Source organism: Aythya marila, assembly GCF_965140915.1.
Source record: "Aythya marila genome assembly, chromosome: Z".
Classification (NCBI taxonomy): Eukaryota; Metazoa; Chordata; class Aves; order Anseriformes; family Anatidae; genus Aythya; species Aythya marila.
The window spans coordinates 45,685,500-45,700,184 of NC_139080.1; the positions used below are offsets into that span (position 1 = coordinate 45,685,500).

Below are 14,685 nucleotides of genomic sequence, written 5' to 3' on the forward strand. Positions count from 1 at the left end.
CCCCTGGCGGAGCCAGCTGAGGAAGCGCCGGGCGCGGGGAGCCCTCCCCCGGAGCCGCCGGCAGCCCCGAGCTGCGAGCCACCGGCTTGCTTTGTTTTAGACCCATCTCCTCGGAAAAGAGGAGGACCTCACAGCAAGAGGAGGGACACGGGTCCTCTTTGTTCTGCCACAGGTCGGGCGGATGGGGTTATAAGAACAAGGAAGAATGGAAATACTAAGAATTACTATAAACAGCACGCACATACACAGGATTTGAAAATTAAACCAACTCTTTATTTAAAGCATCTATTGAAATAACGGCACATTCACTCTTCTGCTGTTGTCATGCCAAACAACAATTCAACCTTCAAGATTCTTGTGTGTAATCACTTCTTTATAATACAAAAAGCAATCTTCCACACCTTAATTTTTTAACTTGGTATCTTAACCCAAACCTGTCACTACACAAAACAGCTTGAGCTGTCTGAATCTGCTCTACAGCTAAGTAGAATTCAGCATGCTTGTCATACTGAAAGAAATATTCTGCAAGTTGTCCAAAACCTTACAGCTGATTGAAGAAAATAAAATCAACCAGCAAAGTTATGACTTCAGCCTGCAACCAGCTGGTGATTACAACGGAGCTGAAGATTTTGAGCCCTGTGAAATACTACTCAAACAATTCTAAGTTACAACTTGGTAATACAACAGATTTACACTCAGGACTCATTTTGAGATCAGAGTCTTTGCATGTAGCCAACTGAACAGTCAAAACCAATTTGTCACATTCTAAATCTATACCCTGAATTACCAGTTTTACATAGACTAAGGAGCCCAGAATGACTCCAAAGTGTTTCAGACTTTTAAGCCCAAAAAGACTTAAAAAAAATAAATGAGCCTGATGCCAGCTGAAAGCAGAAGTTAAAACCGTATAACTGGTACAAAATTAATTACATTCCACAAACATGATCTTTGTTTTTTGTTTTGTTGTTGGTGGTTTTTGTTTAAATATTCAATGACTCTTTAGTCAAGTGCATCACGAACATATGATGTTAAACAAACACAGTTAATACAATTTTCTACCACAACAGGTTATCAACCATCAAAGAACATAATACAACACTTGCAGTTTCTGGTGGAAAAATAGACTTACTATTCTGGAACAGCTGTAGGCATCTAGTCAGTCTGTATCAAGTGATTGATAAAATGCTATTTTCCTCTTGCTTAAACAAGAGGGAAAGTGGCTTCCCTTCTCATCTGAATTTCCTGACCTTCAATGAGAAGGAAGAGTTAAAAGCAAGCAGGTCAGTAAATGAATTATTAATATCCCCTCAAGCAGTAGCTCAACTGCAAAAATAAAATAAAAAAAAAGAAAAAAGTTCGATTTGAAGATAACATCTTGTTAGCATATTACAAATCTCTGGTTGCCTTCCAAGCAAAATACAGAACAAGATTACCATAAGACGATGGTATTCAAAAGTATACAACATTCATGAAGTAACAAAATATCCCACTAAACATCTTATATCAGCATCTGATATTACTAAGCAGCGTTCTGTAACTTCATTTATTTGGGACGTACAAGAAATCACACTGTTAACACACTTGTAACTATCTTTGGAAGCCTATTTTCTAGTTGTATAGTGAATATTTTCCTGCAGTGTTTAATTGATAGCTGTGCTAAAGTTAGTGAACACAAAATGGGCATGTTATCCGTAAGTAAAGCAATAAGGTGGCTTTATGCACAGAAAATACGGAGGCTTCTATTTGCTAATAACCATGTAAAAGCAAGACTTTAAAACTTAGTGTTTGCTAATAGGAGATCTAGAATAGTTTACTACAGATCCTTACCACCCTGTAAACACCCCCTTATTAACAAAAACAAGTGCCAAATCGTTACAGGGCCAAAAAATATCGGACAAAAATATCACCAATTGTTTAACTTTGTCTAGACTTTGCAAGACTAATCATTTTCAGATAAACACAACAATGTGCAAAAGTTCCTAACATCATATGCTAGGAATAACAAGTGCTACCAATAAATTCAAACCAGAGATCAAACCAGAACACGTAAAAGAGCAAAGTCATCCTCATACCTGGAGCAGTCACAGCGAAGATCCTGAACTATTCTATAATTCACCTGCATGAAGCAGCTTCTTCCCCTCTACAAGTTGTAATAACTAAGCTTTGCCCTCTATACATCAGTGATACTAGGTAAAACATACACTGACATTTAGAAAAATGTGGTTTCATTGGTGCTTACAGTATCTTCAGACCTACCACTTTATATAAATTTGCTTAAATAGTTCAGATAAATACTTTTCTTTTTGTCAGCCTTCTTTGGCCACGTGTACCATTCTGCTAATCACAAACACTGATTAGTGAAACACTGTGATTAGTGCTTCCTGTGAAAACTGCTTCAAATAAATGAGTTAACCTTGCAAAATCTAGCTTCCCACATGTACTTTGTTAACCCTGCATTACGCAGCCCTATATTTACAAAATACTTAGAAACTTTACATCTATCTTTAACCTTACAAAAAGTGCAATTCTCTCACCCCATGTTATGGGGTAACAACATTCTTCATAAATTCTACAGAATAGCAGCCTGTGATAAGCAAATAAGGTGCTTAGCTTATGCCCAGGATCTAACTGGTTAAGTACCACCAGGAAGTAATTTGTATAGGCAAACTTCTTCCCGATCTACTGCCGGAGTGGTGCCACAGCTAGGTTTGCAAGCTCAATGAGAGCCAAAGCACCATGCATACGTTCACGCTGTTCCTGGAGGCGGCGGCGGCGAGCAGCTGAGCGAGCACTATTTTTCTCTTCGCCATCCTCTTCATCAGACTGAAAATATTCCATCGGGTCCTGCTGTTCCTGATCGGTTTTCTGGATTACTTTACTTTTCAAAGCAGGAGCACGCTGTTCTCTAGTCTCCCAGTATCTAGAAAATCAAATGTGAAGAACGTTTTTGAAATACATACAACTCATGTGCCAACCCATTCAAAGCTAGCAAAAAAGACTCAAGGGCTTTTTTTTTTTTTTTTTTTAAACTTGGCACACAACTGAGCACTGCACTTTGTTTTATCTTTCAGCCCTTATATGGTAGTATTTAAGCTGTCAGAAACCTACATTTAAAATGCCAAAAAGGGAAGTGCCCAAGCAAACATCTGTGACAGACCATTCTGCCCCATGGTATCCCCCAACAGGCTACCTGTGTGCACACAATTCACGTCCCTCATATAAATGCAAATTCAGATGGAAGGCTGCAGTACTAACAAGTTATTAGCAAGTGTTATTCAAGCAAAAACACATATAAGCAGAGAAAATAAAATTAAAAAAAGACATTTCTCATGAGGAACTTTGTCTTAACTTAGAGTCAATAGTTCTTAAAGGACAGGCAAGGCTGGAACAAGTAATGCTAGAGGCACAGCTGATTCTGGTTTGTTTTCTTTTGTTTTTCGCCTCCTAAGAATAAAGTGTTTTCTCAGGCCACTTTTATGACTATCTAGACAAAGATCACACCATATGGGAACTTACTTTGCTAGCCACTCAGCCACGTCTTTATTGTCAGCTGTCTGGTTTTTACTCAGGCTGTCAGTGAGTTCTTCCCTCTTCAGGCGGGCATACGGATGGTTGGGGCAGTGACGGTTTGCATGAGTGAATCTGCTCAGACAGCCTTAAAAGCACAAAATGCCAATGAAAGACACGGTAAGGAAAGCAGTCAACCGCTGAGCAACCATAATATCTGTGGGATGAAGAGGCTGCCAAATCTAGCCTTCCTCACTCTAGAAGAGCCTAGATACAGTTGAAAACAAGTTCTACTTGGCAAGGTTTGTAACACGCCCAATCATTTTATACATCAGTATCAACAGACATCACTAGTAACACTATATAGTAACATACGCAGACCTTCAATTCACACTTGGATGCTGATGCAGATTGGCTGGCTACTCTCGTCTCTAGCAGCTCTTCCAAAGTTAAGAGCCAAAGCTTTGATAGATTGCTGATGTGCACACGTTTACAGCAGTAGGCTGACCCTAACTCTGAAAGCCGCGGGTCATTCTCTGGCTCACCATTCTCTGAGCAGACGAAAGGCTTCTCCCCTGTGTGGAGACGCTGGTGAGTTTTGAGCTGCCCACTCTGAACAAAGGCTTTCCCGCAGTCTGGGTAGTCACACAAATAAGGCCTTTCACCTTAAAAATAATAACAGAACAGATTTGTGAAAGCTGTGTATAAAAGAGGAGTCATAGTATCCACTAGTCATCCTTGGCTTGATATTTGCACAAGCAAGCTCTTCATTTACCCACTCAGGCACTCTTGTCTACTCAGAAAGCATTACTGTACCAGACAGCCAAGATCCACTCTCACCCCACAGAGATATTCAATGCTAATGGATAACACTTTTTCCTCCAGAGAAATGATGAAGTTATAGGTTTTCCATGTTTTTTGTTTTTGTTTTGTTTTGTTTTTTAAGACCCTTGCAGAGTACTACACAACCTTTGTCCCATGAAACTATGCACCTACAGAGCAGGAAACATATGAAGTGAAATAATTGAAGTAATATAATTCAGGTTGTAACCATATATATATATATATATATATATATATATATATATATATATATATATATATATAAATTATACATATAATAATATTATATCACAATATATATGATATGATATCTAATATTATGATATAGCATAATGTATATAAATGATATAATATTATGATATCGTTATATATATATATTATCATTACCATAGGTTAAATTGGAGTAAAATAACCAAGATCAACAATATAGCAATGTATGAAGTTGCAGAAGTATCTCACTATAGTTTCAGTAAATTATTTGGAAAAAGTTGGAAAAGTGAAAGTATCAAAATAAGCTTATGCCAGCCAAAAAAGCTGTCTCCAAAGAGCTTTCAAAAACGACTTCTCCATGCAAACTTCAACGTGAAGAATTCAGATGACAAGTATCTCCTCTCTGTCTCAAGAGAATCACAGGTGTGCCACGCCACCACCGCTCAGAAAGGATGACAAAGTGAGGTTAACCATGACTTACTGGAGTAACATCAGGCTAAGTTCTGCTCAACTAAGCAATCCATATCTAACATGGAAGTTTGACACCTAACATAAGCAAGTGAAATGAAAGCATCTTTTGACCAAAGAGCACGAGGAAACTTGTGCTTAGTGTTAGTAACAAGATTTGCCTTATGCACTAGAGTCAGAAAAAGAGACTGTGGGAGCCAGCTTTTCACTTTGTTGTGTGGTATTGTGAACCACGATAGCTCACAGCATATTAAAAATAAAACAAAACACACAAACTTGAAGGAAAATGTATTTGATTGGAATAAAAAACAGCATTTCCCTTTAATTTCTAGTTCGTGAGGGTACTGAATGCGTTGACGCTGGATCTCCGTTTCACTGCATGTTACTTCTGGACTGCTTTGTGTGTGCGGGTCGCTAAGTTAGCGTGACAACCCCCACGGCAGAAAGCAGACTCTAAGCAAGCAGCCGGCAGGAGGGAGAGGCGGACAGCGACTCCCAGAGCATCTCAACTTTTCACGCAGCGCTCCAGCCACACAGTATCACGCTGTGCCGGCCGCGGAAGGGCTTTACAAGATACTTTCTCCTCCCATGGCTACACTTTAACCGCGGCTGGGAAGGACGGGCAGGAGCAGGGGCGGCGGAGGTGAGGCCCTGGCGCCCGGCCGCGCGCAGCCAGGTGAGGGAGGCACGGGACGCCCCCCGCTTACCGGTGTGTGTCCGCTTGTGCGCCTGCAGCGACTTCTCCCGGGGGAACACCCTGTTGCAGACGTTGCAGCGGATCCTGCTGGACGAGTGCTCCCCTTCGCTGATCAGGTCCCGCACCGTGTCCGCGCGGGGCCGCCCGCGACGGGTCCTGTCCTGCGGCGGGGCAGGGACAGCGCTGAGGGGGAGCCGCCCCCACACAGCCCCCAACACCCCCCACACCCTGCCCGGGGCCGCGGCGGGCAGTCGCCAGGCGGCGGCAGCAGCGCGGCCGTTAACCGCCGCCCGCGACCGTTGAGGGGGGGGGGCGCCCCCCACCCGTTCCCCCCCCACCCCCCCTCCCTCCCTCCGCGGGCGCGCGCGCGCGGAAGTGACCTCACCGCGCGCGGGGGCGGCGGCGGCGCGCCCCCCCCCCCCCACCTCCCCCTCGCCCCTCACCTTGAGGTGCCGGTGCCGGTGGCCGCCGCCCCCCCCGTCCGTGCTGCCGGCCTCCTCCTCGTCCCGGGCGGCGTCCGCGGCCGCCCCGCCGCGGGGCTGCTGCGCGGGCTCGGCGGCAGCGGAGGAGGAGGAAGAGGAGGAGGAGGAGGAGGAGGAGGCGCAGGCGGCGGTGCCGGTGCCGGGGCTGAGGGTGACGTTGTGCGCGTTCTCGCCCCAGCGCCAGGGGTAGACCATGAAGTCGCTGAAGCCGGGGCTGGTGGGCACGGGCGGGGCGGGCGCCGGCTCCTCGCCGCCACCGCCCCGCCGCGGGGACGGCTTGATGGGGGCGGTCCTGATGACGGACACCAGCACGCGCTGCGGGGAGTCCTGGCAGAAGATCACCGGCGGGGCCGCCGCCGCTGCAGGAGGAGGAGGAGGAGGAGGAGGGCGCTCCGCCATCGGCGCTGGCGGCGGAACCGGCGGCGAGGGCGCGCTGGGGGGCGGCTGCTGTGGTGGCTCCGGGCGCGCCTCAGCCGCTGCTCATCGCCGGAGGGGTCTCGGTGCCTGCCCCGCGATCGCGACCCGCTGCTGGAGCCGGAGCCGCGAGGTCACCACCGGCAGCGCCAGCGCCAGCGGCAGCCGGCGGCCATAGCGCCCCGCGCGCCTCTGCCAAGCGGCCCCCGCCCCGCTGCCGGTGCCGGTGCCGGTCCCGGTGCCGCCGGCCCGCAGCGCGACCCGCACCCTGGGTTTTCCCGCGTTACATTTCGCGCCTGGGCGTAACCAATCACCGAACGCACCCCCCACGTCACGGAGCGGCAGCTCCCCGCGGCCAATCGCGCGGCCCGGCAGCCCGCTCGGCCCCGCCCCGCGCCCCGGGAGCTGGGCCCGGGCGGGAGGCGGCCGCCGTCCCGCCTCCCCATTGGACGGGGCGCGGCCCCCGCGCGCCGAGCGCGGCCGCTGATTGGCCCCGCCGCCGGGCGCGAGGCGCACGCTGTTGTTGTTGCGCGGCCCCCGCACCAATGGCGGCGCGGCGCGCGCTGGCTTTAAAGGGGCCGCCGCGGGCGGGAGTGGGGAAGAGGCGCGTGGCGGGGGGGGGGAGGGGCGGGGCGGGGCGGGGACGGTGCCCTCCGCGTGGGGGCGCGGGGCTGAGCGGGGGGGCGGCCGTTATGGCGGTTGCGGCGGCCGTTGGCAGGCCCGGGGTCTCGTCAGGGCCTCCCGTCAGAGCCAGCGCGGCTCAGTAGCCAGGGCGGTTCAGCTCGCGCGCTGGTTCAGCCTCGCTATCGCACCATCGCAGCTGTCCCAATTAGAGGCTGTGAAATGAGTAATTTGTACAAGAGTCATTATTGGTTAATCTGTGAGATTAATGCCAGGCGCCCCTTCGTTACGCCTTACGGTTCACTTCGTCACGGCTACCCTCTCTAACGTAACTAGAAAAGGTCCCTAGCGTTTCTTTAAATAAAATCGTCTTCATGCTACTGACACTCCAGCTTCTCCAGCTTGCTGCTACGTGCCAAAGTCCTGCCCACGCACTTACCAGGCCTGAGAAGAAAACACAACAGCCTTTAACTAAACACCGTTTCCAAAATGAGTGAACAGGTTTGCACACGCTTGGATCTGTGCCACTCGAAACTTCAGCCCTAAAAATAACCCGGAAGAGAAAGTTCCTGTGAGAGAACAACTTACATTTGGAAAAAAATAAAAATAAATAAATAAATAGTGATGTATTAAAGTAATTGTGTCCTGGAAACAAACGGTGAATAGCTTTTGCAATTTTCCAGAACTGTGTAGCTGATGCTGCAAGTGTTACAGGTAGCTACCCAGAAACTCCAGTGAGGGATAGAATTAATGTTACAGTTCGGTACATAGAATGGTAGATACTGTGAGTTGCTATCATGCAGTAAGATAGAAGCAAGCAACTAAATATCTCCGTAATTATCCTGTGCTAGCTCAAGGTAGGTGTGAAATTTTGAAACGATTCCCAAGGCCCTAGCTGAGAATCAACTTCTTTACGCAGATTTTGTTAATTTATCTAGTCTGAAATAACAGATCTTTGTTATGCACATTAGGAAGCAGGGCAAAAGAGTGCAAAGAGTGCAAAAGTGAACTGATGCCGTTTCTGATATATTAGCTGGTCTGAAAATTAAAGTTTTGTGCAATGACGATGACCAAGAGGAGAGAAGTGACTTCTTTGTCCAGATCCTGCTACTGGAATGGGAAACGCATGCACAGCATGCACAGACTAAAGGACTCGCTGCTTTTCATTACACACAGCCATACATATAAAACTGATGGTTAAGGTCACACTGTGTAAAGACGGTTATAAAAAAATAATCTGAGCTACAGTATCTTAATTGAACAATACTAATTGTGTTTGTTCCTTGTAATATTTTGATGATGTTCTATCAACTTAATAGATAAAAGCACTGATATTTTAGTGGTTTAGTTAGTGTAGAAACAAGAGAGTGCTCTCTCTCAGAGGTAAATTACCAGAATAATGAGCCATTACACAGTCTACCATCAGACTCTGCGCAGAGAGCTCTCCCTAGGAAGTCTGTATCCACCCAGACCGACTGCCAGCTCAAAAAATGAGGCAGTTCAGGTTTCTGGATGCAGGGAGTGTCTGAGCCTGCTGCTGCCCTCAGAGGGTGGCAGAGACACAGTGTGTCTGAGGTGCGAGCAGGTGGATGACCTGGTCCGCCTGGTGGCAGAGCTCAAGGAGGAGGTGGAGAGGTTGAGGGCTATCAGAGAGTGTGAGCGGGAGATAGACTGGTGGAGTAACTCCCTGCAGGGCCTCAAGGAGAGGTACCGGGGTGAGACACTCCAAATGGGGGTGGATCCCCTGCCCTGTCACCGTCAGGCAGAGGGAGGGGACCTGGGAGTTGAGGAGGAATGGAAACAGGTCCCTGCTCCACCTCGCAAGCAACACCCACCCCTACCGGCCCCAATTTCCCAGGTGCCCTTATGCAACAGAGCTGAGGCCCTGGAGCTTGAGAGACCAGTAGGTGAGGATGAGGTAGAAAGTCTACCCAGGAGGATGCTTAGGGCGGGGAAGTCAACTCCACGCCTCAGGACTGCCTCCACCAGGACAGCAAGAAGGGTGATTGTTGTGGGAGACTCCCTTCTCAGGGGAACAGAGGGCCCTATTTGTCTGCCTGACCCTACCCGTAGGGAAGTCTGCTGCCTCCCTGGGGCCAGGGTCAGGGACATTGCCAGGAAGCTTCCCAACCTGGTTCACCCCTCTGACTATTATCCTCTTTAAATAGTCCAGGCTGGCAGTGATGACACTGAAGACAGAAGCCTCAAGTCTACCAAACAGGACTTTAGGGGGCTGGGACGATTAGTGGAGGGAGCAGGAGTACAGGTGGTGTTTTCATCCATCCCTACGGTGGCAGGGAGGGGTACAGACAGGACATGGAAAGCCCACCTGATAAACACGTGGCTCAGAGGCTGGTGCCAACACAGGAATTTTGTGCGATTTTTTTTTTTTTTCACCATGGGGCGCTTTACTCGGCACCTGGCCTGATGGCCACAGATGGGTCCCTATCTGTAAGGGCAAAACGGATCCTAGCCCAGGAGCTGGCGGGGCTCATTGGGAAGGTTTTAAACTAGGTAAGAAGGGGGACGGGGCTGAAACAAGGCTTGTTGGAGCTGTGCCAAGGGGAAAAAAGGCAAGGCTGGGGGATAAGGCAATGGCCCAACTGAAGTGCATCTACACCAATGCACGCAGCATGGGTAACAAACAGGAGGAGCTGGAAGCCATCGTGCAGCAGGCAGGCTACGACTTGGTTGCCATCACGGAGACGTGGTGGGACCAGTCTCATGACTGGAGTGCTGCAATGACTGGCTATAGGCTCTTCAGAAGGGACAGGCAGCACGGAATGGGTGGTGGTGTGGCTCTCTATATTTGAGAGTGTTTTGATGTCGTGGAACTTGAGGCTGGGAATTATAAGGTTGAGTCCCTATGGATTAGGATCAGTGGGAAGGCCAACAAGGGAAGCATCCTGGTGGGGGTCTGTTATAGACCGCCAAACCAGGATGAGGAGACGGATGAGGAGTTCTACAGGCAGCTGGCAGAAGTTGCAAAATCATCAGCGCTTGTTTTTGGGGATTTCAACTTCCCAGACTTATCCTGGAAGCATAACACACCCCAGAGGAAGCAGTCTAGGAGGTTTCTGGAGAGCGTGGAAGATCGCTTCCTGACGCAGCTGGTTAGTGAGCCTACCCAGGGAGGTGCCCCGCTAGACCTTCTGTTCACAAACAGAGGAGGACTGGTGGGAGATGTGGTGGTCAGAAACTGTCTTGGGCAGAGTGACCACGAAATGGTGGAGTTCTCTATTCTCGGAGAAGGCAGGAGGGGGATCAGTAAAACCACAGTCTTGGATTTCCGGAGGGCTGACCTTGAGCTGTTCAGGACACTGGCTGGTAGAGTCTCTTGGGAGGCGGTTCTGAAGGGCAGAGGGGTCCAGGAAGGCTGGGCACTCTTCAAGAGGGAAATCTTAATGGCGCAGGAGCGGTCTGTCCCCACGTGCCCAAAGATGAGCCGGCGTGGAAGAAGACCGGCCTGGCTGAACAGAGAGTTGCAGCTTGAGCTTAGGAGAAAAAAGAGGGTTTATAATCTTTGGAAAAACAGTGGGCCATTGAGGAGGACTATAAGGATGTTGCGAGGCTGTGCAGGGACAAAATTAGGAAGGCCAAAGCTCATCTGGAGCTCAATCTGGATACTGCTGTTAAAGATAACAAAAAAAGTTTTTACAAATACATCAATGCAAAATGGAGGACTAAGGAGAATCTCCTGCCTTTACTGGATGTGGGGGGGAACTTAGTGACAAGAGATGAGGAAAAGGTGGAGGTGCTTAATGACTTCTTTTCCTCATTCTTTAGCGGCAAGAGCAGTTGTTCTCTGGATACTCAGTACCCTGAGCTGGTGGAAGGGGATGGGGAGCAGAATGTGACCCTCACTATCCACGAGGAAATGGTTGGCAACCTACTACAGCACTTGGATGTGCGCAAGTCGATGGGGCCAGATGGGATCCACCCTAGGGTACAGAGAGAACTGGCAGAGGAGCTGGCCAAGCCACTATCCATCATTTATCAGCAGTCCTGGCTATCGGGGGAGGTCCCAGTTGACTGGCAGCTAGCAAACGTGATTCCCATCTACAAGAAGGGCCGGAGGGTAGACCCAGGGAACAATAGGCCTGTCAGCTTGACTGCAGTGCCAGGGAAACTCATGGAGCAGATCCTCCTGAGAGTCATCACGCAGCACTTGCAGGGCAAGCAGGTGATCAGTCCCAGTCAGCATGGGTTTATGAAAGGCAGGTCCTGCTTGACGAACCTGATCTCCTTCTGTGACAAAGTGACGTGCTGGGTGGATGAGGGAAAGGCTGTGGATGTGGTCTACCTTGACTTCAGCAAGGCTTTTGACACCGTCTCCCACAGCATTCTCCTCAAGAAACTGGCTGCTCTTGGCTTGGACTGGCACATGCTTCATTGGGTTAGAAACTGGCTGGATAGCCGGGCCCAAAGAGTCGTGGTGAATAGAGTCAAATCCAATTGGAGGCTGGTCACTAGTGGCATTGCCCAGGGCTCGGTGCTGGGGCCGGTCCTCTTTAATATCTTCATCGATGATCTGGACGAGGGCATTGAGTGCACCCTCAGTAAGTTTGCAGATGACACCAAGTTAGGTGCGTGTGTCGATCTGCTTGAGGGTAGGAAAGCTCTGCAGGAGGATCTGGACAGGCTGCACCGATGGGCTGGACCGATGGGCTGAGGTCAGCTGCACGAAGTTCAACAAGGCCGAGTGCCGGGTCCTGCACCTGGGGCGCAATAACCCCAAGCGGAGCTACAGGCTGGGAGATGAGTGGTTGGAGAGCTGCCAGGCAGAGAAGGACCTGGGAGTGATGGTTGATAGTTGGCTGAATATGAGCCAGCAGTGTGCTCAGGTGGCCAAGAAGGCCAACAGCATCCTGGCTTGTATCAGAAACAGTGTGGCCAGCAGGGCTAGGGAGGTGATCGTCCCCCTGTACTTGGCTCTGGTGAGGCCGCACCTCGAGCACTGTGTTCAGTTTTGGGCCCCTGGCTACAAGAAGGACATGGAGGTGCTCGAGAATTGCCTAGGTTGGAAGAGACCTCCAAGATCACCGAGTCCAACCTCTGACCTAACGCTAGCAGTCCCCACTAAACCATATCCCTAAGCTCTACATCTAAACGTCTTTTAAAGACTTCCAGGGATGGTGACTCCACCACCTCCCTGGGCAGCCTGTTCCAATGCCTCACAACCCTTTCAGTGAAGAAGTTCTTCCTAACATCTAACCTAAAGCTCCCCTGGCTCAACTTAAGCCCATTCCCCCTCGTCCTGTCACCAGGCACGTAGGAGAATAGACCAACCCCCACCTCACTACAGCCTCCTTTAAGGTATCGGTAAAGAGCAATAAGGTCACCCCTGAGCCTCCTCTTCTCCAGGCTGAACAAGCCCAGCTCCCTCAGCCGCTCCTCGTAGGACTTGTTCTCTAGGCCCCTCACCAGCTTCGTCGCCCTTCTCTGCACCCGCTCAAGCACCTCGATGTCCTTCTTGTAGCGAGGGGCCCAAAACTGAACACAGTACTTGAGTACCTATGTTCTGTCCTTCTAGTTGGACTTGAGAAGAGCATCATGATTCAGGAGTGTAAGGATGTGAAACTCTCTCAGAAATAAAAATTAAACATCTACCTCCCCTAGGATGGTAACTGATGTACTTCTGTTACATATGGAGTGGTAATTCATGTCGAGAAAATGGTTGATACTAATAATGAAGGGGGAGATGTGGGAGTGTGGCCATGGGGGTCGGCAAGCCCCATGGTTGATGATAACATTAGGCTCTTTACGATGAGGCCATCAGAAACGTGAAAGAGTTTAGAGGGAACAAAGCAGGGTGATTCAGGAGACTCCATGCGGTCTCGGGTTGCTTGCTCTCCAGCCGTTAAGGCATGGAAGTTGCTGGGTGTTTGCTGTTGCTGTTATTTGCAAAGTTGCTTGACCAATGAAAAGTTGTTTTGAAAAGAACTGCTGTGGGGTAAAGGGTATAAGAGGGGAGCCTGCCCTCAATTAAAAATAAAGGCAACAAGATGTGATGAAGTTACGTCATCAATAAAGAAGCAGAAAGAAGTAGTGAAGAGGAACAGGCTAGAGGAACGGAGACCAGGACGGGAACAGGCACTTTGATCGCCTCATGAGGATAGGTTCGGCCAGACTCAGCAAAATGCTCAGAGAAGCTCGTACAGAAAGTCGCTGGAAATGGGCGCACCGGAGCTGGGGAGAAGCTCAAGCTGAGAGAAGTGGACCTGTGCACACAACTGCCCCGGCTGGTAAAGCAGCTGCGCATTATGGGGAATCATTCGTCCTTGGAAACAAAGACTGTCCTGGTAACCTTACAGCTTATTCTCCTCATTAACAATCGGACAGTTTATGAGCCTGAAACATGGGACCAAACTGAGGTCAAGGTGTGGGACTCTGCAACTAAAAACGACAAGGTTGCAGTGGGATTGCTCAGCACCTGGCGAGCAGTCTCTGAGGCCTTAAAGGGCCGTGTGGGGCCACAGTCAGAAACGTCTGGTTTGCCAGACAGTGAGGGAGCTGCGGGCTCCTTTACTGATCCGACTGCTACGCCATCGCCATGGGCCCCTCTGCTGCTACAGCCATCGCAGCCCTTTGCTGTAGAGTTTCTTACGGCCTACTTGAGGCCAGCTACCGAGTGTTCCCTGGGGAAGGAAGCAGAACGAGGCAAGCACACCCGCACTGGAGACGAACTGGCATCTCGTCCCCTGCAGGTGATGAATGGGCCTACTGCGAGCAGGCCCATCTCCGGTGATGCAGCCCCGTACTGCTCAGCAGAAACCTTCATGTATTCAGCTGAATTCTGTCAGATCACATCACTGATCGCGTGTGCGGCAGCTGGACCCAGTACATGGCATGGCTTTGCAGGTGTTGTGCCCCAGAAAGGGACCTCGGGCTGTGCGATTTTGTAATGGTTTGTTTTGTAATGGTTTGTGTTTGTAATAGCTTGTGTTGTAATGGCTTGTTTTATAATGTTCTATTTTATAATGCTTTATTTTGTAATGGTTCATTTTATAATGGTTCATGTTGTCATGGTTCATTTTATAATGCTTTATTTTATAATGTTTTATTTTATAATGGCTTATTTTGTAATGTTTCTTCTTGTAATGTTTTATTTTCTAATGGTTCATTTTGTAACGCTTTATTTTACAATGCTTTATTCCATCATGCTTTATTTTATAGCGTTTCCTCTTGTAATGCTTTATTTTGTAGCGTTTCCTCGCCCACACAGCGCAGCTTCTGGGGGTTCCCTTCCCTTCCCTTCCCTTCCCTTCCCTTCCCTTCCCTTCCCTTCCCTTCCCTTCCCTTCCCTTCCCTTCCCTTCCCTTCCCTTCCCTTCCCTTCCCTTCCCTTCCCTTCCCTTCCCTTCCCTTCCCTTCCCTTCCCTTCCCTTCCCTTCCCTTCCCTTCCCTTCCCTTCCCTTCCCTTCCCTTCCCTTCCCTTCCCTTC

At 49.3% G+C, this 14,685-nt stretch overlaps 1 protein-coding gene across 1 annotated transcript; it reads right to left on the bottom strand.

Moving 5' to 3' along the window:
* Positions 1-257: 257 nt before the first annotated feature.
* On the bottom strand, positions 258-7,041 carry ZNF367 (zinc finger protein 367). The gene is made up of 5 exons (XM_082784099.1): positions 6,169-7,041; positions 5,736-5,886; positions 4,053-4,172; positions 3,517-3,655; positions 258-2,920 (listed from the first exon to the last, which is right to left on the bottom strand). Exons 1-5 carry the CDS (start codon positions 6,604-6,606, stop codon positions 2,680-2,682), a joined length of 1,089 nt encoding a protein of 362 aa, XP_082640225.1. The 5' UTR covers positions 6,607-7,041; the 3' UTR covers positions 258-2,679.
* Between the last annotated feature and the right edge of the window lie 7,644 nt (positions 7,042-14,685).

Bases quoted from the DNA above. Each gene is read 5' to 3' on its own strand.
- ZNF367 (XM_082784099.1), bottom strand. From the start codon at position 6,606: ATGGCGGAGCGCCCTCCTCCTCCTCCTCCTCCTCCTGCAGCGGCGGCG. The intron at 5,887-6,168 runs GTGAGGGGCGAG...GCCCCGCCGCAG, and splicing joins ACCGGCACCGGCACCTCAAG to GACAGGACCCGTCGCGGGCG. The intron at 4,173-5,735 runs GTAAGCGGGGGG...ATTATTTTTAAG, and splicing joins GCACAAGCGGACACACACCG to GTGAAAGGCCTTATTTGTGT.